At 67.4% G+C, this 26846-nt stretch overlaps 16 protein-coding genes across 17 annotated transcripts; 9 read left to right on the top strand and 7 right to left on the bottom strand.

Annotated features, from left to right (window-relative positions):
* Window positions 1-235: 235 nt before the first annotated feature.
* Window positions 236-1843, top strand: MICPUN_53854 (RNA-3'-phosphate cyclase; the record flags this gene model as incomplete). Its single annotated transcript, XM_002508830.1, has 1 exon — window positions 236-1843. One exon carries the CDS (start codon window positions 236-238, stop codon window positions 1760-1762), a length of 1527 nt encoding a protein of 508 aa, XP_002508876.1. The 3' UTR covers window positions 1763-1843.
* MICPUN_62146 (JmjN/JmjC protein) lies at window positions 1830-3626 on the bottom strand (the record flags this gene model as incomplete). Its single annotated transcript, XM_002508548.1, has 1 exon — window positions 1830-3626. One exon carries the CDS (start codon window positions 3624-3626, stop codon window positions 1830-1832), a length of 1797 nt encoding a protein of 598 aa, XP_002508594.1.
* A 432-nt stretch (window positions 3627-4058) lies between these two features.
* Window positions 4059-4334, top strand: MICPUN_85371 (predicted protein; the record flags this gene model as incomplete). The annotated part of the gene is made up of 1 exon (XM_002508829.1): window positions 4059-4334. One exon carries the CDS (start codon window positions 4059-4061, stop codon window positions 4332-4334), a length of 276 nt encoding a protein of 91 aa, XP_002508875.1.
* Window positions 4335-4428: 94 nt separating this feature from the next.
* Window positions 4429-6153, top strand: MICPUN_62144 (the record flags this gene model as incomplete). Of its 2 annotated transcripts, XM_002508828.1 has the most annotated exons (2): window positions 4696-5251; window positions 5333-6126. In XM_002508828.1, the coding sequence occupies 2 exons, from the start codon at window positions 4696-4698 to the stop codon at window positions 6124-6126; spliced, it is 1350 nt and encodes a 449-aa protein (XP_002508874.1). The 2 variants fall into 2 exon arrangements, with proteins under 2 accessions (XP_002508873.1, XP_002508874.1); XM_002508827.1 differs by having other exon boundaries at window positions 4429-6153.
* Window positions 6154-6159: 6 nt separating this feature from the next.
* On the bottom strand, window positions 6160-7160 carry MICPUN_53852 (hypothetical protein; the record flags this gene model as incomplete). The annotated part of the gene is made up of 1 exon (XM_002508547.1): window positions 6160-7160. The coding sequence occupies exon 1, from the start codon at window positions 7087-7089 to the stop codon at window positions 6160-6162; it is 930 nt and encodes a 309-aa protein (XP_002508593.1). The 5' UTR covers window positions 7090-7160.
* A 961-nt stretch (window positions 7161-8121) lies between these two features.
* Window positions 8122-9637, top strand: MICPUN_53851 (hypothetical protein; the record flags this gene model as incomplete). The annotated part of the gene is made up of 1 exon (XM_002508826.1): window positions 8122-9637. One exon carries the CDS (start codon window positions 8122-8124, stop codon window positions 9613-9615), a length of 1494 nt encoding a protein of 497 aa, XP_002508872.1. The 3' UTR covers window positions 9616-9637.
* Window positions 9638-9644: 7 nt separating this feature from the next.
* On the bottom strand, window positions 9645-10849 carry MICPUN_106187 (hypothetical protein). Its single transcript, XM_002508546.1, has 2 exons — window positions 10105-10849; window positions 9645-10040 (listed from the first exon to the last, which is right to left on the bottom strand). Exons 1-2 carry the CDS (start codon window positions 10717-10719, stop codon window positions 9732-9734), a joined length of 924 nt encoding a protein of 307 aa, XP_002508592.1. The 5' UTR covers window positions 10720-10849; the 3' UTR covers window positions 9645-9731.
* Window positions 10850-11004: 155 nt separating this feature from the next.
* On the top strand, window positions 11005-11364 carry MICPUN_62140 (predicted protein; the record flags this gene model as incomplete). The annotated part of the gene is made up of 1 exon (XM_002508825.1): window positions 11005-11364. One exon carries the CDS (start codon window positions 11005-11007, stop codon window positions 11362-11364), a length of 360 nt encoding a protein of 119 aa, XP_002508871.1.
* A 19-nt stretch (window positions 11365-11383) lies between these two features.
* MICPUN_109079 (hypothetical protein) lies at window positions 11384-12545 on the bottom strand. The gene has a single exon (XM_002508545.1). It carries the CDS (start codon window positions 12508-12510, stop codon window positions 11440-11442), a length of 1071 nt encoding a protein of 356 aa, XP_002508591.1. The 5' UTR covers window positions 12511-12545; the 3' UTR covers window positions 11384-11439.
* A 496-nt stretch (window positions 12546-13041) lies between these two features.
* Window positions 13042-14308, top strand: MICPUN_62138 (hypothetical protein; the record flags this gene model as incomplete). Its single annotated transcript, XM_002508824.1, has 2 exons — window positions 13042-13092; window positions 13284-14308. 2 exons carry the CDS (start codon window positions 13042-13044, stop codon window positions 14259-14261), a joined length of 1029 nt encoding a protein of 342 aa, XP_002508870.1. The 3' UTR covers window positions 14262-14308.
* Window positions 14309-14579: 271 nt separating this feature from the next.
* Window positions 14580-15618, top strand: PSAK (photosystem I subunit X, chloroplast precursor). Its single transcript, XM_002508823.1, has 4 exons — window positions 14580-14673; window positions 14817-14882; window positions 15064-15148; window positions 15257-15618. Exons 1-4 carry the CDS (start codon window positions 14599-14601, stop codon window positions 15406-15408), a joined length of 378 nt encoding a protein of 125 aa, XP_002508869.1. The 5' UTR covers window positions 14580-14598; the 3' UTR covers window positions 15409-15618.
* A 32-nt stretch (window positions 15619-15650) lies between these two features.
* Window positions 15651-17882, bottom strand: MICPUN_62136 (hypothetical protein; the record flags this gene model as incomplete). Its single annotated transcript, XM_002508544.1, has 1 exon — window positions 15651-17882. One exon carries the CDS (start codon window positions 17880-17882, stop codon window positions 15651-15653), a length of 2232 nt encoding a protein of 743 aa, XP_002508590.1.
* A 292-nt stretch (window positions 17883-18174) lies between these two features.
* MICPUN_109077 (hypothetical protein) lies at window positions 18175-19261 on the bottom strand. Its single transcript, XM_002508543.1, has 2 exons — window positions 19128-19261; window positions 18175-18986 (listed from the first exon to the last, which is right to left on the bottom strand). Exons 1-2 carry the CDS (start codon window positions 19222-19224, stop codon window positions 18274-18276), a joined length of 810 nt encoding a protein of 269 aa, XP_002508589.1. The 5' UTR covers window positions 19225-19261; the 3' UTR covers window positions 18175-18273.
* Window positions 19262-19768: 507 nt separating this feature from the next.
* MICPUN_85635 (predicted protein) lies at window positions 19769-20554 on the top strand (the record flags this gene model as incomplete). The annotated part of the gene is made up of 1 exon (XM_002508822.1): window positions 19769-20554. One exon carries the CDS (start codon window positions 19769-19771, stop codon window positions 20552-20554), a length of 786 nt encoding a protein of 261 aa, XP_002508868.1.
* Window positions 20555-21106: 552 nt separating this feature from the next.
* MICPUN_102832 (predicted protein) lies at window positions 21107-21823 on the bottom strand (the record flags this gene model as incomplete). Its single annotated transcript, XM_002508542.1, has 1 exon — window positions 21107-21823. One exon carries the CDS (start codon window positions 21821-21823, stop codon window positions 21107-21109), a length of 717 nt encoding a protein of 238 aa, XP_002508588.1.
* Window positions 21824-22617: 794 nt separating this feature from the next.
* MICPUN_62132 (hypothetical protein) lies at window positions 22618-26747 on the top strand (the record flags this gene model as incomplete). Its single annotated transcript, XM_002508821.1, has 2 exons — window positions 22618-22695; window positions 22821-26747. 2 exons carry the CDS (start codon window positions 22618-22620, stop codon window positions 26745-26747), a joined length of 4005 nt encoding a protein of 1334 aa, XP_002508867.1.
* Between the last annotated feature and the right edge of the window lie 99 nt (window positions 26748-26846).

The raw sequence follows: 26846 nt of genomic DNA, 5'->3' as shown, positions 1-26846 counted from the left end.
GGTCGCCCCCGCCGGTCGCAATTTTCTATTTTTCCGAGACGAAGCGAAGGCGACATTTCATCACTTTTACGAGCGAGGTACCGCGCACGAGGGCGCCACGATCCACCGGCTCGTCGTTGGACACGCGCGCGAGCGGAGGGAGCTAATCGCCGGTTCGGTAATGGACGCCGACCGCGCCGCGAACCCGCCGCACCGGTGTCGAGTTTGAGGGGCGGGGCGAGGCGGGGCGGTGCCAATGTCGGACGTTCCCGTGTGCATCGAAGGCTCGCAGCTGGAGGGCGGCGGGCAGGTCGTCCGAGTGGCGATGGCGTGCTCCGCGGTGAACCGGAGGACGACGACGGTGACCAACGTGCGCGCGGGACGCCCGAACCCGGGCCTCGCGGCGCAGCACCTCGCGGGCGTCGAGCTCCTGGCGGCGTTGTGCGACGGCACGCTCAGAGCCGGGGGCGGTCCTTCGGGGGCGCACGCGCGGGGAACGAGGGACGGCGGCGTCCTGAGGAGGGGATGCGTCGAGTTCACCCACGAGTTCACGCGCGGGGTCGTCGACGAACCCGACCGACTCGACGTCACGCGCGCCTCGAAACCCCTCGACGCGAGGCACGTTCGAAGCTTAAAGTACCACGCGTCCGACGATCGCCTCGAAATCGCCGCGGACGTGGGCACCGCGGGATCAGTCGCGCTGGTGCTGCAGGCGGCGATGCCGTGGCTCGTCAGGACAAACGACGGAGGACGGGGACGGGGACGGGGACGGGGACGAAAAGTCGGCACCCCGAGCACCGCGCGGACCGTCTCGCTGACGCTGAGCGGGGGCACGGACGTCCCGTTCGCGCCGACGATGGACTACGTCCAACACGCGCTGTGGCCGGTCGTCTCCGGGAACGCGAACCGTCGCGGCTTCGCGTGCGACGCGGACGTGACGTTCGAGGTGTTGACCCGGGGGTTCTACCCGCGGGGGGGCGGGACGGTTCGCGTCAACGTCGTTCGCCGCGACGGTTCAGACGCCGACGGTTCAGACGGTGCCGACGGTTCAGATTCCGGCTCGCGCCCGCCGGTGCGGTTGACTCGGAACACGAACCGGCACGGGGGGACGCGGGCAGGGAGGGAGACGTGGGCGGTCGTGACGCGAGCGGCGGGGGGCCCGGGGAGCGGGGGCGGAACACGAACCGTCACGCGCGAAGACCTCGTCGACGCGTGCGACGTCGCGAACGAGGTTTGCAAAATCGGCGTCGCGAGCGTCGCGTCGGACGACTCCACGTTCACGACGGGTGACGTGGACCAATCGACGGTTGACGCGTGTACATCCGGGCGACACGAACCGGGCGGGAGCGTGACGATGACCGCGACGCTCCTCCGCGTTTCCGATGGAACGTCGGGGCGAGGCGACGGTTCGGACGACGCACCGCCCGGTGAGTCATCGCCCGGTGAGTCACCGCCCGTTCACTTCGGGGCGAGTCGCGCGTGGGACGTTCGGAGCGGCGAGACGCTGCGTGACGTGGCGAGCGCGGTGGCGAAGGAGCTCGCCGACGTCATCGTCTCCGGCGCCGCCGTCGACGACTGCATGCTCGATCAGCTCGTCGTGTTCCTGGCGCTCGGCGGCGGCGGTGAGGTGCTGGCGCGAAATCCAATCTCGCTCCACGCGAGAACCGCGATGGCGGTGTGCGAACAGGCGATGCCGTGGGTGAGGTTCAGGACGACGGAGACGAACGACGGGAGGCTCGTGTCGGTGACGTGCGACGTCGGGGCTGAACCCCGGGAGTGGTAATCGGTCTCATTGTCAGGCCGCGTCTCTGGAGTCTCTAGCTAGCTAGTACAGTCTCTTTAAAAGTTGGCTAAAAGTTGAACGAGAAGCTGCCACCCTCGCCGGACCTGAACGCGTCCGACAGCGTCGAACAACGTCGAACAACGTCGAACCCCGCCGCACCGTTCGCGGCGCCCGGATCCCCCCGTCTCCGTTTCTCGTCGCGTCCGATGTGGTGCTCAATCGCGCCGTTCGAGGATCGATCCGTGGACTTGAAACTTTCATCGGTTGCGGCTTCACCGGCGCCGCCGTACCTTGCGGGCGCCCTCGTTCCCAGCGCGAGGTACCTCTCCGCCGCCGCCAGCTCCTCCGGCCGTTTCTCCGCGAGGACCGCCACGAAACGCTCGTACAAACTCCCGCGCCTGGTGCGACACGTGCCGGACACGAGCTCGGCGCACTCGCCGGCGTCTCGCAGGAACCGAAGCACCCTCGGTAAAGTCCTCGGCGAGCAAAAGTTTTGGGTAACCGCCACGCATTCCTCGAGGTTGAGCGCCATGTGCCACCAACCGGAGGGCACGAAGAGCACGTCCCCTGGGCCGCATATCCCCTCCATCACGCGAGGGGGCGCGTCGCTGGACGTGCCGGCGTTCGCGCGACGACGACGACGACGACGACGACGACGAACGGACGAACGGTTCACCTCCGAATCCTTCTCCTCGTCCTCGTCCTCCTCGTCCCCGTCGTCCTCGTCCGTCTCGCTCTCGTCGTCCTCGTCCGTCTCGTACACGTGCCGGTAAAAGTTCATGTACCACTCCACGAGCGTCACCGGTTGCACCACCGCGCTGCCGTCCGCGCTGGGGTGCACGCCGGGCGGGGTGGCGTCGGGCGCGAAGAGGATCCATTTTTTTCTCCCGGTCACAACCGCGTTCCACGCGCTCGTCGCGTTTGGATCCTTGTGAAACCCGCTGCCGCTCCGTTCGCACCCGACGATGAGCCACCTGTGATCCGGCCTGTCGTGTTCGCCGAGGAGGGCGAAGAGATCGTCGGCGAAGATGTTTGGCGGGGAATACCCGGCGGCGAGCGAGGGCGCCTTTTCGCAAAACTTTTTGTCGAAGAGGTACAGCGGCAGGTCGTCGCTCGCGTCGTCGCCGTAGGCGTAAAAGTCGCGCAAACGCATCTGGTACCCGCCCACGGTGAACTCAACGTCGCCGTGCGTCGCCAGGAGCCGGTCGCGGGTCCATTCGCCCCTCGTCGCGGGCCAATCCGCGCACAGCCCCGAGACGATGACCGGGCGGTTGACGCTCTCAAAGTCTCGCGCGAAACGCGCGGGGTTCGTGTCTCGCGCGTCGACGCGCGGTATCGAGTCGACCGCGAGCCACTCGGGATCCAGCGGGAGGTGCGCGCCCAGGTGGCGGAGGTAGAGCGCGTCCGAGAAGAGGGTTTTCGATCGGTCGCCGCCGCCGACGGGCGCGTCGCGACGTCTCCCCGCACCGCCGCCGCCGACGCGGGTGCAATCATCGTCATCCGTCGACGACGCCTCCGTCGGCATCGCGCGGACGCACCGGGCGTACGTGCGCCTCCACGCGCCCCCGGTGAACCGAAAATCCCCGCCCACCGCGCGCAGCGTCGCCGCCTTCCACAGGTCCTCGTGGTACGCGAACGCCCGCGCGGCGCGGCTGCAACACGCCAGGCACGCCAACGCGTCGGGGCCGACGCCTTCGTCGTCGTCGTCGTCGCCGCCGGCGAGCACGCGCAGGATGAGCGCATCGTCGAGCGACGCGAACGCGCCGAGCCCGTCGCGTTTGGCTCTGGCCGACGCGACAGCCTCCTCGGGAGGTAACAGGTAGGCATTGCCGACGGGCAGCACCCCTTCGGGGTGCGGCCGCATCCCTCGCCGCGCCGGGGAGGTGCGATGTGATTGAGGGGGAGAGGCTCGTTTTTCGTTTTGGCTGTGACTGGCGCGCGGCGCGCGTGAGCGTTTGGTTTGGGTATTTTTCTCCCGTTTGGGCTCTGCTTTTGGTCCATCGCCGGTCCGTCCCCAAAGGACGCAGTGCGATCGGCGCGGCGACGGCACCGCGACCGAATCGTCATCGGAACACCTTCCGCGGTAACCCCGACGCCCCGCCGCGACCCCGAACGAGGCGCGCGTCCGTCCAGGGCGGGTAAATAGTCACAAAGGCGTACCCAAATTAGGTAAACAGAGTCAGCACCGACGCGAGGTCGGAGCGAGAGAAGCGTTCGGGGGGAACGAGGCTCGGGGAGGATCATGGCCGACGTCGTGACCGTGGAGGAGCCCGCGGACAAGGACGCTTACATCAAGATGGCGTCCTACCCCCTGATCAAGCACTGCGACATGGAGAGCGAGATGAGGAACGAGGCTGTGGAGATTTGCACGGGGGCGGTGGAGAAGTACGGCTCGACCGACCTGGAGCGCGCGTCGCAGCTCATCAAGGAGAGCATGGACAAGAAGTTCGGCGCGCCGTGGAACGTGGTGGTGGGGCAGTACTACTCCTCGGAGATCACCGCGGAGGTGAAACACCTGCTCTACCTCTTCTTCGGGGGGCAGTTCGCCATCCTGCTGTGGAAGGCGCAATGATTGGCGAGTGATGAGGGCGCCGCGACGGACGCGGAGGAGGGACGACCGTCCGGTAGCCCGCGTTGTTTTTGCGACCAAATACGTCACTAGATCGATGACGCGCCTCGAGATATTCACCGGACGCGCGCGCCGGAGCCCGCTCGCGCATCGTCTCGAAGCGCCCCCTCGCCTCGACCTCCTCGCTCCTCGTTCGTCTCCTCCTCGATACACGGATGAGATCCGAGTGGTTCAATTCGCCCCCGCCATCGCCACACAGAGGGAGGCGCGGGTTCGGCGGTTGGGACGAAGAGCGTTCGCCATGTACAGCCGTCGCAAGCTGAAGCACTGGCGCAGGCGCAAGAACGAGCTCGAGAAGATGGGCATGCGCTACAACGAGGGGCGGTACAAGCTCTCCTGCGTCGTCCGGCAGGATCCCGCCGATCACGTCTACTGCTGCGCCCTCAACACCGTCCACCTCGCGCACGCCGACAAGCTCGCCACCACGGCGGGCCCCAGGGCGTACGTGTACCGGCTCACCCCCGACGGCGGCGTGAAGCTCATGCAGTGCTACGTCGACGAGGACGACGAGGAGGACTACTTCGCGTGCTGCTGGTGCGCGAGCGCCGTGCCGGAAAGATCGGGCCGCCCCATGCTCGCCGTCGCCGGCGGGTACAAGGGCGTCGTCCGCGTCATCGACTGCGTCTCCCGCGTCGTCAAGGTCAACCTCCGCGGCCACGGCGGCGGCGTCAACGACGTCAAGGCCCACCCGCTCCGCCCGCACCTCCTGCTCACCGCCAGCAAGGACGAGAGCTGCAGGCTGTGGAATCTCGACTCGGGCGCGTGCGTCGCCGTCTTCGCGGGCGAGTTTGGGCACAGGAACGAGGTCCTCTCCGTGGACTTCAAGCCCGGGGTGGACCCTTACGACGACGCACCGGGCGGTGACTCGTCGGGTGGGGGATCGTCCGGGGGACGGAACGGTGTCGGACAGAATGGTGTCGGACATGTTCCGGACGACTCAGCCGGCGACGTCGTGTTCGTGTCGGGCGCGATGGATAACCAGATCAAGGTGTGGAGCACGCGGGGGTACCCCGGGCTGGTGCGAAGGAGCGACGGGTGGAGAAAGGGTTCCACGGCGAGTGGTGACTCACCGCCCGGTGAGTCACCGCCCGGTGGGGGCGAGAAAACCGCGAACATTGCGTTTCCCACGGCGCACGTGCAGACGCCGACGTTCAGCTCGCACAAGGTGCACGGCAACTACGTGGACTGCGTGCGGTGGTTCGGCGACCTCGTGCTGAGCAAGAGCGTGGAGAACGTCGTCACGCTGTTCCAGCCGCGACTCGGCGGGGTCGGGGATCTGGTCACCGGGTCGGGGTTCCGAAAGGTCCAGGACTTTCCCTTGCGCAAGTGCGACATCTGGTTCATGCGGTTCGCGCTGGCGCCCGACGCGACGCACATGTGCTGCGGCAACACCGCCGGAGAGGTGTTCGTGTGGAGGATGGGCGGCGGGGGGGGCGGGCACACCGCACACACCACCGCGAGCGCCACGTTGGCGCACAAGCGCTGCGTCAAGGCGGTGCGACAGACGGCGATGACCGCGGATGGGCGAATCGTCATCGCGGCGTGCGACGAGGGCACGGTGTGGCGGTGGGACCTCGTCGACGCGGGAGCCGGCGGGGGAAGCGTCGGAGGGGAGAAGAGGGCGAGGACGGAGAAGGACGACGCGACGGACGAAAAAGGGAGGGGGGACGAGGGAGTCGACGGCGGGGACGTCGTCACGGGGGCGAGTGGGGACACCATCGAGATACTCGACTGAAAGAAAAAACGCTAATAAACCGCTAAACCGCTTTTACTCGTTCGTCGCCGGGTTCACCCACCGCGGCGCGTCCACCCGCACGCACAGCCGCCACTCCCCCGCGTCCCCGTCCACGTCCGGGGATCTGTGCACGATCGCTCGCCCCGCGTTCCCGGGCCATCGCTCTCCCTTCATCAGCACCACGTCGCACTCCCCGCTCTTACACGATTTAGACACGGCCGTCGCCGCCGCGAGAGACTTGGCGAGATCCTCGGCGAAGGGTCCGAGCGCCCTGGCGCGCGTGATGGCGTCGCTGGCGGCCGCCGACAGCACCTCCGTCCCATCGCCGAAGTAGGTCACCATCGCTCGCAGCGGCACCCAGTCCACGTGGTACTTGGAGCACAGCGTCTTGCGCAGCAGCGACACCTGGACCACCGCGCTCGTCTCGCCGCACGTCTTCCCGAACGATCGGACCACGTCGGCGATGTCGCGCTCCAGCGTCTCGATGCCCCGCCTCACGCCGTCGTCCGTCGCGCCCGCGTCGACGTGTCCGAACAGGCCGCCGTGGAGGTCCATGGCCCGAACGTCCGCGAGCGCCTCGCTCGCGCCCGTGCGCACCTCCGCGCGCAGGTGCACCTCCCCCGGAATCGCGGCGAGCGCTTCTCGGAGATTCGTTCGGGTCAGCCGCGCGCGCAGGGCGCGTCGCGCGTCGCCGTCGATGAACGCGACGCGCGTGGACGCGTCTCGCACGGAGGTCCACGCGGCGTCCCATCGCGCGTCGTCCGCCGCGAAACCCGGGTCCGAGAGGGAGGCGCGCGCGTGACGGGTGGCTCCCCCCCGGCGCCCGTAGCGACGCGTCCCGATGGACCGCGCGGGCGCCGATACGACCGCGGCGGCGACGGCGCCGGCGGTCATGGCGCGTCGAGCACTCGGAAGCGGCGCTCGGAAGTGACGACGGAGACTTTTTCCGCGTGCGTGGCTCATATGAGGGATATATATACAAACCGAGATCCCACGATATCGATGGGATACCGTTACAAGTAGACTACCTTCGTAGAACCGTAGACCTGAAAAATGGCGACCTTTCGAACGTTCTCATGACCTGCCGCGCGGGATAATGACCTTTCGCGTGCCTTTCCTTTTGTCTCGACCGTGATCCGAGGGTAAAGATTGCCATGTTTTCGCGGTCGCCCCCCTCCACCTCAAAACTCACCCGCTCGCCAACGACCGGTTTGATCACGCGCCGCCTGCCGTCTCCGTGTGGGAGGTGTGCTCGTTTGGTTTGTTGCGGCCCGGGCGCACGTGGACTGCGACCCGTGAGCGTGTGCGGCCTTCTACAAGCCGAGATTTTTTTCCATTAATTTCCTGATTTTCCGGAGTCACTTCGCGCGCGCGCATCTTGCTTGGGGCGCGACAGGGCCGGTCGGTCAAACCGCACGGAATCGGCTGAAAATCGGTGTGCGCAGAGAAGGCACGGTCTCGAACCAGCTCCTCGAATCCTAGCGTCTACCTCGCACGGACGGCTGAGATCCGGCGTCGATCTGTTTGGTCGCGCGTCGCGTTTCCTTTCCTGGCATAAAACGGGACCCATCGGCACGCAGCGCGACAGGGCCGGTCGGTCAAACCGCACGGAATCGGCTGAAAATCGGTGTGCGCAGAGAAGGCACGGTCTTGAACCAGCTCCTCGAATCCTAGTGTCTAACTCGCACGGACGGCGGAGATCCGGCGTCGATCTGTTTGGTCGCGCGTCGCGGGGGCATATCGCAAACCCCAAAAATGAAAATCTGGATGGTTCTTTTTTCGGTGCTTATTGTTGCGTGCGTCCCGGGCGCACTCGCCGCACCGTTCGCGGACAAAGATGCGCTCAAGACGGCGATAAGAAATTGCCTTGGGGCGAACGTGACGGGGTGGAAATGCTGCTCGACGGACCCGAACTGCGCGGACCCGAGCTCGGCGCGATGCGGCGCCGCGGGCTGCGACAACATGCCCGACTGGGACACGAGCCTCGTGACGGATATGTATCAGTTGTTTACATATTGCCCCCCCGGGCGTTGGGGCGGTGCACATTGGTGCGGGGGCATCGTCTTTGACACGAGCTCATTCAACGAAGACATCACCGGGTGGGATACCTCCAAGGTCACGAGAATGGAGTCCATGTTCAATGGTGCCGCCGCGTTCAATCAACCCATCGGCTCGTGGAATACGTCACAGGTCACGGACATGGAGTGGATGTTCTCTGGCGCCGCCTCGTTCAACCAACCCATCGGCTCGTGGGATACCTCGCAGGTCGGGGACATGGGTGGCATGTTCAATGGTGCCGCCGCGTTCAATCAACCCATCGACTCATGGGATACCTCGCAGGTCTCGAAAATGTCTTGGATGTTCAATGGTGCCGCCGCGTTCAATCAAGCCATCGGCTCGTGGAATACCTCACAGGTCACGGACATGGATGGCATGTTCAGTGGTGCCGCCGCGTTCAATCAACCCATCGGCTCGTGGGATACCTCGCAGGTCACGAGAATGGAGTACATGTTCCGAAACACCGACGCGTTCAATCAACCCATCGGCTCGTGGGATACCTCCAAGGTCACAGATATGGGTTCCATGTTCTTGAACGCCACCGCGTTCAATCAAGCCATCGGCTCGTGGGATACCTCGCAGGTCACGGACTTGGAGTCCATGTTCGATGGCGCCACCGCCTGGCAAGCGAGGTACGCAAATTGCGGCTACCGATTTGATCCCCCGGTCGTCAGTAACACCGCGTGCTGTAGCTCGGGGGCACAAGGTGGAACTCCCGAATGTACAGGCTCCGGTTCTGAAATCGACTGCGAGGACGGCGCGGGGGGGGCCTGCGACAACGACGCATGCTGGGCCAATCCGTGTGGCGCGTGCTCCTTTGATTGCCCCCACCGCAGTACCCACAGTACCCACACCGCCTGCAGCGAGTTCACGTCGTACACGAGCTCGGCATGCTCATATGATGGTCCACCCACCGCTTGGGTTCGCAAAGACAACGCGTGTGACGCCGCCGTGCCTCCTGCAAACGGCGCCGCAGGCACCTGCTCGGACACCCTTGTGAGCGGATCGTCGTGTCAGCCCACGTGCGACGCGGGATACACAGTCTCGGGGACGTCGTCGTGTTTGGATCGGGTGCTGACGAGCGCAGCGTGCTCCCCAGCCCCGTGCGATGCATCTTCGCCGCCGGCAAACGGCGCCGTCGGCGATTGCACCAGCTCCTTGGCCAGTGGCTCGTCGTGCCAGCCGGAATGCGACGAGGGATATTATGCCACCGGTTCGAGTAGTTGTTCCTTGGGAACGCTCACCGCGGCGGCGTGCAACACAAACCCCAGTCCGCCGCCGCCACCGCCGCCACCGCCGCCTTTTCCATCGCCATCATCTTCACCACCGCCTCCACCTCCTCCGAAGTCCGTCAATGACGAGGACGACCACGCCACGGGACTCACGGGCATCCTCGTAGCTCTGGTGGCGACGATTTTCAACATGTTGTAAATAAAATATTCTACTTTTTCCGCGTGCGTGGCTCATAATCTTGGATACCGTTACAAGTACCTTCGTACCGAAGGTAATACGAATGGAAAAACAGGACGACTACGCGAGACGAGTTTTCAGTCCATGGCGAGCACCTTGTCGTAGTACTCGCCCGCCTCGGCGTAGTCCCCGAGGTCCGTGAGGACGTCGCCCAGCATCCCGTACACCGTGCTGTCCCCCTCCCGTTCCGCCGCCGCCGCCACCGTCTTCAGCTCCTCCACCGCCGCCCTCAGCGTCTCCTCGGTCCCTTTGCTCACGAGCGCGAGCGCCGCGCCCTTACCCGCGCTCACCCACGAGCTCGTCGCCTTGGCGTCGCCCGCGAGAGTTCGTAACCCGTCCGTGGCTTTGACCACCGCGGCTTTAGCTTCGGCGAACTTAACGAGCGCCTGTTAATAAAAAACCACGTCAGTCTAATTGCCCATACAAGTACAAAGATTAAAATAAACTTACCGCGTCGGCGTCACCGTTTTCGTCGAGGAGCATCTTGGCGATGGCGAGCTCCGTGCTTCCCGGCCAGTCGTCCGTGCACTGCTCCATGCCGAGGTCCCAGTCGAACGTGCACGTCATGTCGTCGACGCGGTCCATCATCCGGCGGTACTTCTTCATGATGAGCTCGAGCTCGATGCGTTTCTTCCGGCTGCTCACGCCGCTGACGACGGCGCCGGTGAGCGCGCACGTCTGGACCACGACGAACGCCGGCCAGTTGGCGCGGCAGAAGGCGTAGAACGCGTTGTCGTTGGCGACGACGGCGGGGGGAGGCGCGGGCGGCTTGGCGGCGATCTCGGCCACGACCGCGCGAGGAGACGCTCCAACCGTCGACGACGAGGACGACGATCGCGGGAGGAGGTGCGCAGCGTCGGGGGAGACGCCGGAGCCATGCGACGCGACAGCTCGGAGGCCCGCGCGACGGCCGCGATGCCCGCGCGTCTTGTTTCGATCGAGACGGGCGAGCGACGCGGGCGCGAGCGACGCGGGGGCGCGCGCGGCGGCGGCGGCGCGCGGGGCGGTCGGGCCGATCGGAGACGTCCGTGTCAGCACGCGACCTGGCGCCGTGATCGTTAACATCGTCGCCGGGGTTGAACGTGGGGCCGGCGTCGGCGCGAGGCGCGGGGCGCGCGAGCGGGGAAGACGGGCGCGCGCGTGGAACGCCGCGGTCGTTAGCCCGGTGACGGGTCGTGCGCGAGCGCGTCCGTACGCCGCGCGCGGGTCGCTTCTGGGGCGCGGCGGGATAACATAAATATCCCCACGTCGCCAGCCTCGACGCGATCGCATCTTCGCCGCGGATCTCCACGGGCGATACGTTAAAGAGGCGACGCCGCGCACCGCCCGAGGCGTCCGTCGCGTCCGCCGATGGCCGAACCGTTCCGCCCGCACGATCGCGAGAGCTCGTGGGAGTTCGTCGGCGTCGTCGTCGCAGCCTTCGCTCTCGTCGTCGTCGCGCTCGGCCGCGCGACGCTCCTCCGCTGGTGCGCCGACTGCGCGCGCGCGAGGGCGGCGAGGCGCGAGCGAAGCGCCGAGGAGGAGGCCCTTCGCCTCACTCGCACCCTGCTCCCGACGCACGACGACGGGTCCCACGGATCGTCATCGACGAACGCGACCGTCATCGAACTCGCCGTGGACGGGGTCCCTCCTCCGACGTCCGCGCCTCCCGGGACGGACGCGAGCAGCGCCGCGGCGGTCCCTCACCGCGAGACGACCAACGGCGCGTGACCTTTAACACGCCACCAGACACACGACACGACACGTTGAATCACACCTCTACTAGCTAGGATCTACGGCGTCCGCCTACTCTCCCTTCGTCCGCTTCGCACCCCCGTCGCCCGCGCCGCCGCCCACGCCCGCCAACCTGAGCACCGCGCGCGCCGAGGCGCTCGCCAGGTGGAACACCGGGAACGCGCCTTGCCTCGTCCGCGCCGCGTTTTTCCCCTCGAGACAAACCTCGGCGTCCTCGCCCCCGCTCGCGATGGCGGCGATCATGAACACCGGGAACGCCATCGCCTGCACCGCGGCGGCGTAGAACGTGGACAGGTTCATCGCCGATATCAGCACGATCGGGCTGCCGAAACCGGCAAAGTAGCACCAGTTACCTTCGAAGTGCGCAACGCGCCACCCTGGCGGTTTTCCCCGGGCGCTCCACAGGTAGTCGTGGCAGTAGTACGCGTACAGCCACGTCTGCAGCGCGCGGGTGACCCACGTCCCGATTGGCCCGGTGAGCACGAACGACAGCGCGGTGATCTGCGCGAACAGGCTGTTGACGATGAGCACGTGGTACACGGCCTCGGCGAGCCCGGCGACGCCCCCCCGTCGACTTCCGTCCTTCTTCTCGGAGTCCCCGGCGTCGAGCTCGACCGAGCCCGTCACTCGTCGTCGCGCCAGCGCGCGCGCGGCGTCGTCCTCCGCGGCGAGCGCGCACGATATCCGCGCCATCTCCCCCGCGGTGAACGAGTTGACCACCGTGCTCGCGAAGTAGGTCGGATACAGCCACGCGGCGCGCGCGGTCCACAGGAACGACGACGACGCGCTCGCGGCGAGGGATGATCTCCCGCCCGCGCCGCCGCCCGCGCCGCCCGCCGCGTCCGCCGCGGTCCACCTGTGAAGGACCCAGCCGATGAAGGGCACCAGCGCGTGGTCCAGCACCGCGAGCGACCCGAGGAACACCACTCCGTTGACGAGCACGCACCTCGCGGCGAGCGTGCGCAACCGTTTCGATCTCGACGCGTACCGCGCGACTCTGTGCATGGACAGCGCGGCGACGGCGCCCTTGGCGTACATCGCGGCGCAGTGCGACGCGATGCGCGATGGGGTGTCCGGTGGGAGACGAGGGGAGACGCGGGCGGATGCGGGGGTCGCGGCCATGGCGACGACGGCCGCGGGAGCCGAGACGTCCGGCGCTACAACGACTGCGCGAGATTCGCGCCGCGTCAGCAAACGTCTTGAAAAATGGAAAGTTCGAGCGATTCGTATGTGGACCAGTATGGATCGAGAAATTCAAAACTCGCAAATACGAGTGAATTGGATCTGCTTTGTGACCGTGTCTCTTGTGCGCATTTATCGAGGGTTCAAAAACCGGCCAAAATGGACGAAAATTCAGCAGTTCAGGGGTGACGTAGTGCCCAGCCAGGACCCTCCGAACTCTCGAAGAGTCCGCGGAAGGGGGGGGGCTCGCTTCCGGCACTCAGGAGTCGCGCGCGCGTCAGCGTCTCGGCCCTCGCGCGTCACCCCGCGCCCGCGCCCCACGCGCCCGCGACACGACGCCCGCGCGAACCCGCGCACCCTCGAAACCCTCGCCGCCCGGCGTCGCGAGATCTCCCCCCGCGCGCCCGCGTCCGCAGCGCGTGCCATCTCCGCTTCCTCCGCTCGGTCGCTTCCTCCGTGGACGAGCGCGGGATGGGGACGACGTCATCGCGCCCGGCTCCGCAGCGCTACCCCGTCCCGCCGGTACGTTCGAAGGTCGCCCCCGCGCCCGCCCCCGGCCGAACCCGCGCGTGGCGAACGAACCCCGCGGCACCGCGCGCGCGCCGTTCGCCGGCAACAAAAAAAGACACCGGAGTCATCGACGCGCCCTCTCGAAAAAAAACTCGGCTCTGACCCGCCCCACCCCCGCCCCACCCCCCACGCGCGCGCAGCAGGGACAGGCGTACTACGGCCAGCCCGCGCCCGCGAACAACGGGCAGCTCTACGGCCAGTTCAATCAGCGCCCCGCGGCGCAGCCCAACAACTTCGTGATGCCCGCGCCCTACGGCGTACAGCAGCAGCAACAGCAGCAGCAGCAGCAGCAGCAGCAGCAGCAGGGCGGCGAGCAGACCACGCGCACGTCCACGATCCGTAACCACGTCAACCTCAAGAAGAACACGCTCGCCGTCCACCCCGTGGGGGGGGGCGGCGGTTCCAAACTAAGGGTAACGTTCGACTTTGACGCCAACGTCGAGTGCTGGGCTTCGGTTTTTCTCGCGGCGTGCGAAAACCCGAAGGAGGGTTGCGCGCTCTCGCTTCCGCACGGCGACCGCGCTCGTCCGGCGCGGAGCAAGCACCGGCGGGGTCTCGGCCAGGCGTTCGACGAGCCCACTGGGGTTTTGGACCTCGACTCGGTTCCCGCCGACGCGTTGACGACGGCGTCGCCGAACTCGTATCCGCTCGTGATTCGGCTGGAGTGCGTCACCGGCGTCCCGCCCGGGCACGACGGGGGCTTGGACACCGTGTCGCTGCCGGAACCCGCGGGCGCCAAGCTGGAGACCTGGGTGCAGTCGCAGACGACGTACGCGACGTTGTCGAGACGGGACGACGGGTCGTGGGGCGTCACGGTCGTGAAGCAGAAGATCTGGGTCGACGGGGTGTCTTACGAGCTTCAGGAGATCTTCGGCATCGAGAACTGCGGGGCGAGTGGGATGCCCGGGGCGGAGGCTGGCGACGACGGTAAGGAGTGCGTGGTGTGCCTTTCGGAGCCGCGGGACACGACGGTGCTGCCGTGCAGGCACATGTGCATGTGCAGCGGGTGCGCGCGAATGCTGCGCCACCAGAACAACAAGTGCCCCATCTGCCGCACGGTGGTGGAGTCGCTGCTGGAGATCAAGGTGGCGACCAAGGCGGAGGGCGGCGCGAGCGCGTAGCGGGGATCATCCCGTTGTACTCTGAATCTCATGAATGTATGCGCGTCATTGGGTTTCGAGTGTCGGGCGCCACCGCTGCGAACCGCGCGGTCCAGTTTTTTTCCGGTGCGATTTTCTGATCATCACAAAATGGGCCCCCGGGCGGGACGAGTCATCCTCGAGTTAATCATTCCCATATGTATCCTGAAGCGCGCCACGCGCTGGAAGTCTCTGCGCATTCTGATTGGATGCGGACGAGCAGAATGGATTTTCCTGCTCGGGTTGGCCCGTGTTTTGCCGAAATCCGCCGCGACGCCCTCCTCCGTAAACCATATCAGCACACGCAACAACTGAAAAGATGCAGGCCATCGCTTCCGCCACCGCCGTCCGCCCCCAGTTCGCGACCCAGCGCAAGACCTTCAACGCCAAGAAGGTGAGCGCGCGCTCCCCGGCCGAGGGCGCCATCCGCCCGTGGACGAAAAGTTTCCCATCGCTCCCAGCCCGAGCGTGGCGCGAGTTTTTGTATGTAGCGTGATGCCGGACAACTGACCGGCGTGCCCCCGTTCCCGATCGCAGGTCGTCGCCGTCAAGCGCGATGTGTCCGTCAAGGCTGACTGGTCCATCGGTTCCCCCGAGAACGTGGTACGTATCCCTCCTGAGCGACGCGGCGGGGGGCCCTCCTCGGGCCACTTCGGGGATGAGATTTTACCCGCAAACAACGAACGAACACCGGGCGCGACCCGGATCGACCGCCCGGTCCCCCGAAGCGACGCATCGACGCGATAACCGACGCTGACGATCGATCCACATTTTTCCACCGCAGATCGTGTGCGTCAACACCGCCGCGTGCCTCTTCGCCGGCCGCTTCGGTCTCGCGCCCACCGTCAACAAGAACTACACCGGCTCCGGTGCGTGCTGACCCTACGCAGCTGAAAACTCTCCACCCGTGTCCCCGTCGCCCGTGGACCCGCGCTGACCCACCCACCCCACCCCCGTCCCAATCCCGTCACACGCAGACTCCTACACCATGACCGAGGCTGAGCGCCCCGTCGTCGGTTCCCGCGATCCCGCCGGTTTCACCATTGTGGACGTCGCCGCGTGGGGCTCCCTCGCGCACATGATCTCCGCGGGCGAGATCCTCGGCCAGCACGCCAAGGGCTTCTTCTGAGCTCGTCTGTAACGGCTGTAACGGCTGTAACGACTCGACGCGAACGCGTCGACGATGGGAGTCGTTTCGTCGGCGGCGTACGTTCGCGCCGGGAGGGTGGTCGGGGCGCGCGCGTGTCGAGGCGAGAGCGCGGCGCGCCGGATGTGAAAATTTGTAGCGAATCAGTTTTGTGAATCGAAGGGCTTCACCGTGACGAGTCAAACAAACCCAGTCGAACAAACCCAGTCGACTCGACGCGCGTCTCAATAGGACGTCGAGGACGACACCCCGCGCCGCCCGCCGCCGGCCGCGAGCGCGTTCACCAGCTCGTTCGCCGACTCGCGAGCGCCCTTCGCGACTGACGACCCGTTTGATCGACTCGAACTCGATCGCGACGAGACGGACAAACTCGCCGCCGACGTCGGCCGCGAATGCGCTCCCGGAGGGGGCGGGGGCGGCGGCGGCGGGCCCGGGATCGGCGACGACGCGGGCGGGGGCGCGAACGAAGGCATCGCGCCGTCGCGGGCGTGCCCCCCCCTTCGGGTAGCGGCGAACGACGACGACGATCGCGAGACGTCGTCGTCGCCGTCGTCGTCGCGGGGAAACGACTCGGTCGACGTAAACGACGAAGGCGCTCGCGACGCGACGTGGGGCGCGAACTCGCGGCCGAACCCACCCGCCGTCGACCGCGATCCGTCCGTTTCGCGTCTCGTCGTCCCCCCGAAACTCGAACTCGTCCGCCCCATCCTCGCCTCTCGCAACTCGTCCCCCCACCGGTTCCTCTCGTGCCGAAACCTGGCGAGCGCCTCCTCGCGGTCCCGCATCAGCGCGTACAGCTGCCGCTGGAGCTCCTCCATCTCCGCGTTGTGCGACCTGCGTCGGTGCTCCCCTTCCGCGCGTTCGTCCGCCAGCTCCCTCGCTCGAGCGTTGACCTCCGCCACCAGCGCCTCCTTCTCGGCAACCACCCCCGCGGACGCGTCCAACACCCTCGCCACCTCCCCTTCCATCGCCCGGACCGCCCGTCGCGCCTCCTCCGCCTCAGCCTCCGCCTCATCCATTCGAGCTCGCGTAGTGGCGAGCGTGCGGGTCACGTTCACGACGTCCGCGCGGGTCTCGCCGTCGAAGCGCGCCAGCTCGGCGCGAAGTCGCTCGAGCTCCGCGTCAACCGCCGCGTCGCCGTCGATCCTCGCGCGCTCCAGATCCGCTTTTACCGCCGCCAACGCGCCCTTCCCCTCGTGCACCGCCGACGCCAACGCGTCCATCTCTTCGAGCGCCCCGCGAACGAGCGCGATCTCGTCACGGAGGTCCGATCGGAGGTTGGCGACCTCGGCGAGCGCCTCCGGGTCCAAAAGCCGGTTTGGTTTTTGGATTTTTGGTTTTTGGATTTGGCTTTGGATTTTGGTCTTCGCCGCCGTCGCCTCTTCCGCGACCCGGCGCGCCTCCTCCGCGCCGCGCCGCTCGCGCTCCGTCGCCTCCTCCGCGTCCTCGCGTCGTTTCCGCTCCTCCTCGAGCCGGTGCCGCGCCAGCTTGAGCTCAGACTTGACGGTTCGTATCTCGCGTCGCATGGCGTCCTCCGCCTCCGCCGACCGCGTGGCATCCGCCGCGATTGACTCGGCGAGCGCGCGCGTCTCGACCCGCAGGGACTCGAACCGCTCGGCGTCCGCGAGGAGAGATGCATTGGTCGCCTCGAGGTCTCGAACCCGCGCGCGAAGACCCGCGGCGTCCGCCGTGGACCCCTGGGACGTGGACTCGGCTTGGAGTTTCTTCCCAAACGAATCGACGCGAGTGCGAAGGCGCATTCGCTCCGCCTGGAGCACGCCGAGCTCCACGCGCACCTCCTCCAGCGCATCGTCCCTGTCTTTCGCGGCGGCTGATACCTCGCCCAGCGCGGCGGCCATCTCCGCGCGCGTTCGATCGATCTCGACGCGAACGGCGGAGAGCTCCGTCTCGTCCGGGGCGCCCGAGAAGGACAACGTTTGGATCTTGTCCACTTGCGCACGCGCCGCCTCGGCCGCCGCCGCGCGCGCCTCGCTGAGCTCCTGCCGCAGCCTGCGCACCATGGCGAGCGTGGCCGGCTGCCGCTGCCGACGGTCGTCGTCGTCGTCGTCGTCGTTCGGGTCGGCGGCGGCGGCGGCGGCGCGGGCGTCCTTGAGCTCGCGCTCGAGCTCCGCGCATCTGTCGCGGAGAGACGCGTGCTCGCCCTCCCTCGCGGCGTCCGCGGCGATGACCCTCTCCACCTCCCGCCGGAGGGTTTCCCTGTCCGCGTCCAGCGCCCTGAGCGCGTCCTGATACTGCGACTCCACGCTGCGATGGCCTTCGCCGCACGGGGTGGCGTCCTCGGGGATCCAGGTCGTCGGCGACGGCGCCGATGAGGTCCGAGCCGGTCCACCCGCGTCGACGGGCTTGGACGGGCGTCCCCCGCGGCGAGGAGGCGGGGGGATGTTCTCCGCCTCCGCCACGGGCGCCTTCCGCGAGCTCGGACGCTCGGTCAGCATCGCGCCCGGTGCGACGGCGCGACGACGCAATGCGCGGACAGCTCCGAGGATTTTGAAATGGGGGCGCGGAGGGCTCTCAACAACCCAACGCACGTCTCGATTGGCCGTTTTCCCCGCCGAGCGCGCGACGCTTCGCCGCGGCCGCCGATGGCGTCGCACCGGCGCGACTCGCGCGCACCATCGCGCGTGACGCCATCCGTGCCAACCATCCGTGACGCGCCGCCCCGGGGCACCCCCGGGGCACACCGCGGAGTCCCGGACGTCTCCGTCGAGGCGAGGCGGGTGCCAGACGCGGAGCAAATAAATCTTCACTGAAAAGCAGTCTACATTCAGTCACCGACTCGACACGCGCTACGACGTCGCAGACCTCCGCGGTCAAAACCCGTCTCGCTCACTCCCCGCCCGCCCCGGCGTCCTCCCCCGGAGACGCCAACCCCGCCGCCTCGGCCCTCTCCGCCGATCGCCGCCTCGCCCGAGCCGCGCGGGAACCCCTGCCGCCGCGGGAGCTCCTCCTTCCTTGCTTCCCCGCGCCACCGCTTGGGTCATGAGCATTCATGGGTCCACCGCCTTGGACGCGGTCGAACGCGAACCCGAACCCCGTCCCGGGCGACGCGCTGGCGCCCGGGACGCTCGGGCGGAAGAAACCCCCCGTCGCGCCCGGCGACGCCCCCGGGGACGACGACGCGGAACCATCCGCCGACGCCGGGAACGATCCCCCGTCGAATGAGTTGAATGATGACGACGCGTCACCGCCGCCGCCGGGTCCCCGCGCGCGCCGCGCCTCCTCGGGCCTCGGGCTCGGCGGTACGATCCCGTTGGGCGCGACCTGATAGGGCGCCAGGCCGGCGATTCCGAGCTGGGCGTAGTACTGGGCGTAAAACGCCGCGGGGTGAACGTTCGGCGGGGGCACCGCCATCGGGGGCACGCCCACGCCCATGTGGTTCATTCCCGCGGCTTGGTGCGCGGCGGCGACCTGCCTCGCCTGCCACTCCCACCATCCGCCGGGCGCGGGGCGGTGCTGGACCGCGCCGTTGTTGTCGATGAAAGCCCCCATGAAGCTCTTGGGGCTCGGGGTGCATATCCCGTCCGTCGGGGAGAAGGGCACTGCGCGCGTCGGGGGGGGGTTGGCCGGTGTCAGCATTCGTATGGCGAACCAGTCTCGAGGACGTCTCGGGAGGGTCGCATCGAGTTGGCAAACCGAGAGACGCGGGGCGCGGGGGCGGGGTCACGGCGCGCGGGACGCACCGTTGTCGAGCAGGGTCGTGGGACTGGGAGGCACGACGTGCTGACCGACGGGTCGCTCCGTCTTGATCGACAGCTTCGGCCTGGCTTCCTCGGCCATGGCGCGCGTCGTCGCGCTGCCCGACGCCGCCCCGGTTGTTGCTCCCGAGAAGTGTTACAACTTCCACAAGCGACGCGATGTTGAATGCCCATCGCGAGATCGCGAGAAATTCGGCCATTTCCCCCCCCGGACTGCCTGTTCCTAACCGAAGGCTCATAGAAACGGGCAAACTATTTACGAATTCAAACCTCGAACTGCGTTGCATCCATACCAAATACGCGTGCGGGTCCTCGGCCGAAGGCGCCCGCGACGAGAAAAAAAACCGTACCGCAGCCTGCCGACGCACTGCACCGCCGAAGGGGTCTCATCACACACGCCGTCGCCGACGAAAAGCCCCGGGCACATCCCAGGCGGAGACGTCGCACGCGCGCTTAGCTCAAGGAGCGAGGAGCGCACGCACCGACCGAAACCGCCGTCGGCTCAGCACACGGCGCGCAGGTCGCCGCGACCGCCCGGCATCCATCGGCCCGCCGCTTTCCGACGCCGCCGCCGCCGCTTTTATTCCACCGCGCACTGACGACCGAGGAGGGGACGGCGCGAAAAGATGCCAAAATCCAGGCGCGATAAGGTCATCGCGCTCACGCAGACCAAGAAGAAGGACCGGGAGTGGAAGGGCGGCCTCATCGAACAGATCCGCGAGGCCCTCGAGCAGTACCAGTCCGTGTTCGTCTTCCGATGCGCCAACCTCCGCAACAACGCCTTCAAGGAGCTGAAGGCTACGCTCGCCGATTCCTCCCGTTTCTTCATGGGCTCCAACAAGGTGATGCAGGTGGCGCTCGGTAAGGGACCCGAGGACGAGCAGAGGGACGGCCTCCACCAGCTCGCCGAGCACGTCCGCGGTCACGCGGGAGTGGTGTTCACCAACCTCACCAAAGAAGATGTGGAATCCGCCATGGCCAAGTACGAGGTGAGCGACTACGCCAGGACCGGGACGGTGGCCCGGGAGACCATCGTCGTCGAGAAGGGACCGGTGCACGGCCCGCACGGAGGCCTGATGGAGCACACCATGGAGCCGACGCTGCGAAAGAACGGCATGCCCACCAAGCTCAACCGCGGCGTCATCGAGCTCCTCGCCGATCACGCGCTGTGCAAGGAGGGGGAGCACATCTCGCCGCAGGGCGCCATCCTGCTGAGGCTGTTCGGACACGAGCTCGCGACGTTCAAGATGGACCTGCTGTGTGGCTGGGTAAGTGCCTCATCCGGAAGTATCTCGTCCGGAAGTATCTCGTCCGGAAGTATCTCATCCGGAAGTAACTCGCCGAGGGTTTCTCGTTTTTCAAAGTCGCTCGGCAGTGACGATAACTCGCATTGGGATAACCTGAGAGGTTAGCGACCGCGCTCGCGCGGGAACAACCATGCTGACAAAACTGCGCCATCCATTTCCGTAGCCGAGCGCCCGATCGACCCTGAACCTTTTCCCTCATTCTCTCATTCTCTCGTTTGACGACGCGCTTGCGAACTCCCCCTCTTCCGACGACGCAGCACGACGGCGGCGACTTCGAGGTTTACGAAGCTGCCGAGGATGTCGACGGCGACGACTCGATGGACGGTGACGACGACAGGTTCAAGAACGACGGCATCTCGTCCTCCATGATGCTCCCGACGGAGCTGATGCACGTGGAGTCGGGGGCGGCGGTGGCAAAGCTGGCGAGGGGTAAGGACGAGGGGAGCCAGGGAGCCAGGGGCCCCGCTCGCAAGGCCAAGAAGCCCGCGAAGGGAGGGCGCGGTCGCTAGTGACGTCGGGTACGGTTCGACATCGCATCGCGCGAGGACCGCCGGCGGAACGCTTCCGGAAAAGTCCAGATGCGAACACATCGCAAGTGAGAGTTCATTAGACGCCTCGCCTCGCGACGGATGCGTGTCACTTAAAAGACGAAAACCCTTAGAGCTCATCGCGCTCCCTCCCGCCCGCGTCCTCCTCCGGCAGCGTGAACCAGTGGTTCGCGGCCCACTTCACCCCGCCCGTCACCTCGCACGCCGCGTGGATCGCGTGCCGATCCACCTCGCCGTCGGCGCCAAAGTTGTAAAAGAGGATCGCGTCGCCTGGCGTCGGTGTCGCGACGACGCCACCCACCCTCGACGAGTCGCAAACCCTGCGCACGTCCCCGCTCCCGATCGCCTCACCCGCCGCCGCCAACGCCACCTCCCCGCGTACGCCCCCGTCGCCGTCCGGCCCGAGCGGGAACGCGGTTCCGCCCCCGTTGCCCTCGCCGGGACCTTCCAGGTAATAGAGTAACGTCGCGTATCTGCGCAGAAACGCGGTGCTCTCGTGGTGGACGCCAAAGTAGCCGCCGCGGTCGTACCGGAGCACCTGCAACCGCTCGGACTTGACCGTGTTTGGTAAGACGGTCAACGCCATGGCGCGTCGGCGAACGCGCTCGAGATGTCCGGTGTCGTCGGCGTCGGCGACCAGCCACGCGGTTTGGCTCTTCCTGGGCGGGGGGGCCGACGATGCGTTCGCCGCGGGTTCTGGCTCGGTCGCGACGACGTGGCTCTCCCGCAGCTCCGACCGCGCGAGCTCGATGATCCGCGCGCGCTCGTCCGGGGAGAGGAAGTCGCGCACTCTGAACACCGGCGGCTTGAGCGATATCGTCTCCATCACGAGCTCAGCCTCGTTTCCCACGGGCACGTGCGTGATCTCGCCGAGCTCGGTGGCGTTCCAGCGCCACAGCGCGCGTCCCCCCCCCGATGCCGCCGCCGACGCCCTCTTGCCGCTGGCGATCGCCTCGGCCGTCTTGAACCGGAGGTGCGCCTCGGCGTTCTGGCCGAGCTTCTGCAGGATGTTTCCGACGAGGTGGTGGCTCTTGGCGTGGCCCGGCCTGAGCTCGATGGCTTTGCGACCGTGCGCCAACGCCTCATCGTGTTCCTCCAAATCCTCCGAGAGCAGCACCCCCAGGTTCACCCGCGCCTCGGCGTTTTCGGGATCCGCGTTCTGCGCTTCTCGAAAGTGCAGCAGCGCGGCGTTCGACTCGCCGGCTTCGTAGTGTATCGACCCCACGTTGTTGTGCAGGGTGGCCAAGGCCTGAGGGGAGAGCCTCGCGATATCGTCCGGGTTTCTCAACAGCTTATAGTACAGCGTCAGGGCCAGCCTCGGGTCCGAGCGATGCGTCTCGAGCGCGCGCTTGTACTTCGCCACGAGCGGGTCGAGGTACCCGGGGGGTTTGCGATCTCCACCATCCTGCGCCGCGACACCGGCGACGGCGACGAGACAGCATAGGATCGCCGCTACGATGACTCGCGGCATCGGGGCTGATGAGATCTGTTTCACTTGCTCGTCGGCACCCTCGCAAAAAATGACAATTTCTCGGAAGGGGGAACGAGACGCGGACGACCCGCGAGGCGGAAGACTCCCGAAGCACACATTCGCCTCGCGCTGAGCACGCGACGGCGGTCATGAACAGGCTCATGGAGGAGATGCGAGCGGCGGGAATGACCCCAGGCCAGGGAACGGGCCCATCTTTCGTCAACCAGGTGCGCCTCCCGCGTCGCGAAATGCGTGCGTTTCTTCCCTCGAACCACGACCAAACGCTGGGACCGCGCCCTCGCTACCCTCCCCCTCCTTGACCCCCCCCCACCAACCTTCGACGCGGTCGCAGGGGTTCTCATTCAACGACGGCATGGGACCGACCCCGGGCGCTGGGGTACCGGGCACGGGCATGGGCCGACCCCCTTCCGCGGGACCCGGCGCGTGGGCCGAGACGCCCGTCATGGGGGGACCGGGGCCGATGGGCGCCGGTCCCGGCCCGGGGATGATGCACATGCCCCAAACCGGAAGCGTCGGGCCCATGGGCGGCGCGCCGAGGATGTCAAGCGGTCCGCCCCCGTCCGCGTTCCCCCGCCCCCCGTCGTTCAGCACGCCCGGGCCGCCGCACGCCGCCGGGGTCGGGTTCACGCCGGGTCCCTCCTCTGCGCCGACGATGACGCATCAACAATCCGGCGGCGCACCCGTGACACACCCGTCGTCGCACCACCCCACTCCCGGCGCGTCCAACCCGAGCTACGACGTCGTGCACCTCAGCGCGAGGAACGCCAGGCTGGAGGAGAAGCTGTCCAAGGCGCTCGCCAAGAACCGTTCGATGGCCAAGTACTACGACCAGCTCCTCGCAAAGACGCGCGACGCGCAGGAACGAGAGATCGAGGACCTGAAGGGGGACCTCATGCGCGCGCAGGCGGCCGCCGCGGCGTCGGCGGGCGCGAGAGATTCGCTCCAACAGATGGCTGCGGAGAGGGACGCTTTGTCGTCAGAGGTGGCGTCGCTTCGTCAACAACTCGCGAGCTTGAAGGGCTTGAAGGGAGGCGCGGACGCCGACGAGGTCAAGAGGGATCTCGACGACGCCAGGTCGAAGCTGGCGCGTGCGGACGGGGAGGTGGCGTCGCTGCGGGCGCAGCTCGCGACGGCGCAGGCAAGTTTGTCGTCCGTCGGACATGTCGCTGGACCGCGTGGGTCGAGCACGGTGTCGGAATCCGCGTCCGGATCGATCCGTCCAGAGTCGGCCAATCCCGGAGCCGCGAGCACGACGCTCGCGCAGATGCAGCGGATGCTCGACGCCGCGCGGGAGGAGCGCAACCACGAGCGCAGGCAGGCGGCTGCGAGGGACGCGGAGATGGCGAGGCAGCTCAACGACATAAAGGAACAGGCGCTCGATCGCATTCGCGAGTCGTCGTCGGCGGCGAAGGAGGTTGCCGCGCTGAAGGAGAGGGTCCACGCCGCGGAGCACGAACGGGACAGGCTACGGGACCGAATGGAGGAGATGGAAGGGGACGTGAGCGACCACAGGGAGCTCCGCCGTCGGATGCAGCTGGCGGAGGAACGGGCGAGCGGGCTTCAGAAGAAGGCTGACAGGTGCGAGCTCGCCGAGGCCAAGCTGAGAGCCGCCGAGGCCAACGCGCAGAACCTGCAGGAAGAACGCTCGCAAGCGCACAAGCGGCTGCAGGAGATGACGGAAAAGCTGCTGCACGTCACCAACGAGAAGGACGTGCTCGTGCGACACTCCGCGCACCAGGTGCACGTCGAGGCTGAGCTCGCCAACGCCAAGCGGGAGCTCGAGCAGGCGCGAAGGTCGGGTTTGGCCGTTCGAGCCGAGCGCAAGGAACACGCGGTGGAGTGGAACGAAGCCGCCGAGAACATGGGCCGGGTGCTCCGCCACCACATATACTCGCACACCCGATGGGAGAAGGACGCCGGGGGCGAAGTCGCCGGCGCCGCGGAGGCGCACGCCCACGGTCAGAGATCCGCGGTTCGACTCGTCGCCGCGGCGGAGGCGGAGGCGGCTTCGCTCGCCGGAGAAGCCGTGGACGTTGTTCGAACCACGCGACAGCTGTTACGCGAACACGCCGCCGAGTGCGCGGCGGTTATCGAAGAGATTGAACGGGTCCACGCGCAGCGCGCGGACGAGCGCATCGACGCGGCGCTGTCCATGCTGAGGGAGGCGGAGGTACGCGCGGAAAAGGCGGAATCGGACGCGGAGCGATCGCACGCGGCGTCGAGGCGAGCGAGGGCGGCGGCGGAGCGAGCGGGGGTTTTGCCCTCGGCGCTCGCCGATCCGCACGAGCGACGCGGTGGGGGTTCGACGAACGACGACGACGGCGTTCGTGGCGTTACCCCTTCGGACGTTCATCATCCGGATGATGCCGATCCGGATGCCGATCCGGGCGTGAGCTTTGGAAGGGGTTTGGTTCGGAAGGAGGATTTCGACGACGCCGCCGAGCGAGCCACGCGGAAACTTCGGCGGTGCCAGTTTCAGATGCTCGGCCTCGCCATGTGGCGCGTCGCCACGTCGCAGGAGAAGACGGAGGGTCACGAGATGCTCCACGCGCAGCTCGTGTTGGCCAGGAGGAAGGCGGCGGTTGCGTCGGCGCGTGCGGAGAATTGGGAGAGAATAGCGTACAACAAGGGGTCGACTCTTCGGTGGTCGCTCCTGTCCGCGGCGCTGCTGCGTAAGGCGGAGAAGGCCAGGCGGGGAACGATGGACGACGTGGAGTTTGCGCTGACGCAGAAGACGCTGCAGCTGCAGGTTGCGGTGACGGAGAGGGACGTCGCGAACGAGGCGGCCGCTCGGGCGGAGCGGGAGCTCGCGCACTCGAGGGCGGTGCTGGAGGGCTTGCGAAGGGAACACGACGGGGCGCTGCGGCAGCTGCAGAAGGAGCACGGCCTGCGGGTGGAGATCTCGGACATGGTCAAGCGCGACGGGTCGTTGAACCCGGGGGGCGTGGACGTGGACCTGCCCGTGTCGGAGCTTCAGAAGGTTTTGGAGCAACTGGCGGATGCGGCGGACAGAGCCGGCGAGCTGGCCAAGATCGCGTCACGGTGGAACGGCCGCGACGACGACGACGACGTTCCGGGGGCTTCGGACGAGGACCACGACGACGAGGGCTCGGACAAGGAGAACGACGGACGACTTACGGGGTCCGCCACAAACGTCCGCGCCTTGAAGAGTCACTTACCGTCGTTGACTCCGGGAGCGGCGCGGCGCGAGCTTGATCGCGATTTGGAGGCGTGCCACGACGCGCTCATGATCATGCGCGACGAGGACGACGCGGACGCCCGCGCCGAACGCGTCGCGACGCAGTCCATGGGCGCGGTGCCGCACGAGCCGAGAGGATCCTTCGAAAAGTCGACGCGGGCGGTCAAGAGGCACGCGCTCGAGGTCAAGGCGGAGCTCCTCGCCGCGCTGGTGGACGGCGCGGAGAACGCGAGGGCGCGCGAGCGGCTGCAAAGTCAGTGCGACGCCCTGGAGCGAAGGCTGGCGGACACCGGCGAGCACCTCGCCAGCGTTCGGGGCGCCGCCGTCTCCCGTGCGTTCAAGGGGGCCGCCATCCGGGCGAGGGAGGCGCAGGTGTCCCACGCGAGGGAGCGGGAGCTGAGAGCCGCGGCGGCCAAGTCCAGGTGGGGCGCCGCGGGAGCCAAGGTGGGCGGGGAGGTGGCCGCATCCGCCGCGCGTCGCGCGCGTCTCGCCGGGGCGATGGACGCGGAGCGAACGCGGGCGGCGGCGGCGGCGGCCAACGACGCGGATGATTCGACGCTCGCTCGTAACGGTCGTAACGGTCGTAACGGTCGCGCGGTTACGATCGTCGCGGAATCCGAGTCGGACGACGACGAAGATTTTGGCGGGTACAAGCCGCCCCCCGCGCACGCAGCCGCCGCATCCAAGTTCGACGACCCAAACGACTTTAAGATCGGCCCCGACGGGTCCATCGTCGCGCGGGGCGGCGGCGGCGGGAAGGCGGCGGCCGCGGCCGGGGGCGGTTCCTTCTCGGCGGTGATTCGCGCTCGGAAGGCGGCGGCTCGGGCGGGGGCGTCGTCGCAGAAACGAGCCGAGTCCGCGTGGAGCGGGGGTTTGCGATCGTCACCGGCGCGCGGCGGCGGCGGCGGCGGCGGCGCTCCTCCCACGTGGGATTCCACCCCGATGTCCCCGAAGCCCGAGCCCAAGAGGACGGCGGTGAGTCGCACGGGGCTGAGGGCGGCGAAGAAAAACGACCTTGCGAGCAGGGCGTACGGGTCGACCAAGTCCCGCGGGCGATGACTGGTCGGTTTTTCGGGTCACGCGGCGCCTCTTCGTGTCGAGTGGTAAACTAACACTTAAGTGTGTACAATCGACTCGGCTCAGACGAGAACGCGAGTC

The sequence above is a fragment of the Micromonas commoda genome, chromosome 10 (genome assembly GCF_000090985.2).
Source record: "Micromonas commoda chromosome 10, complete sequence".
Taxonomy (NCBI): Eukaryota; Viridiplantae; Chlorophyta; class Mamiellophyceae; order Mamiellales; family Mamiellaceae; genus Micromonas; species Micromonas commoda.
The sequence above is the reverse complement of the archived record's forward strand: the minus strand, read 5'-3'. Positions and strand labels throughout refer to the sequence as shown.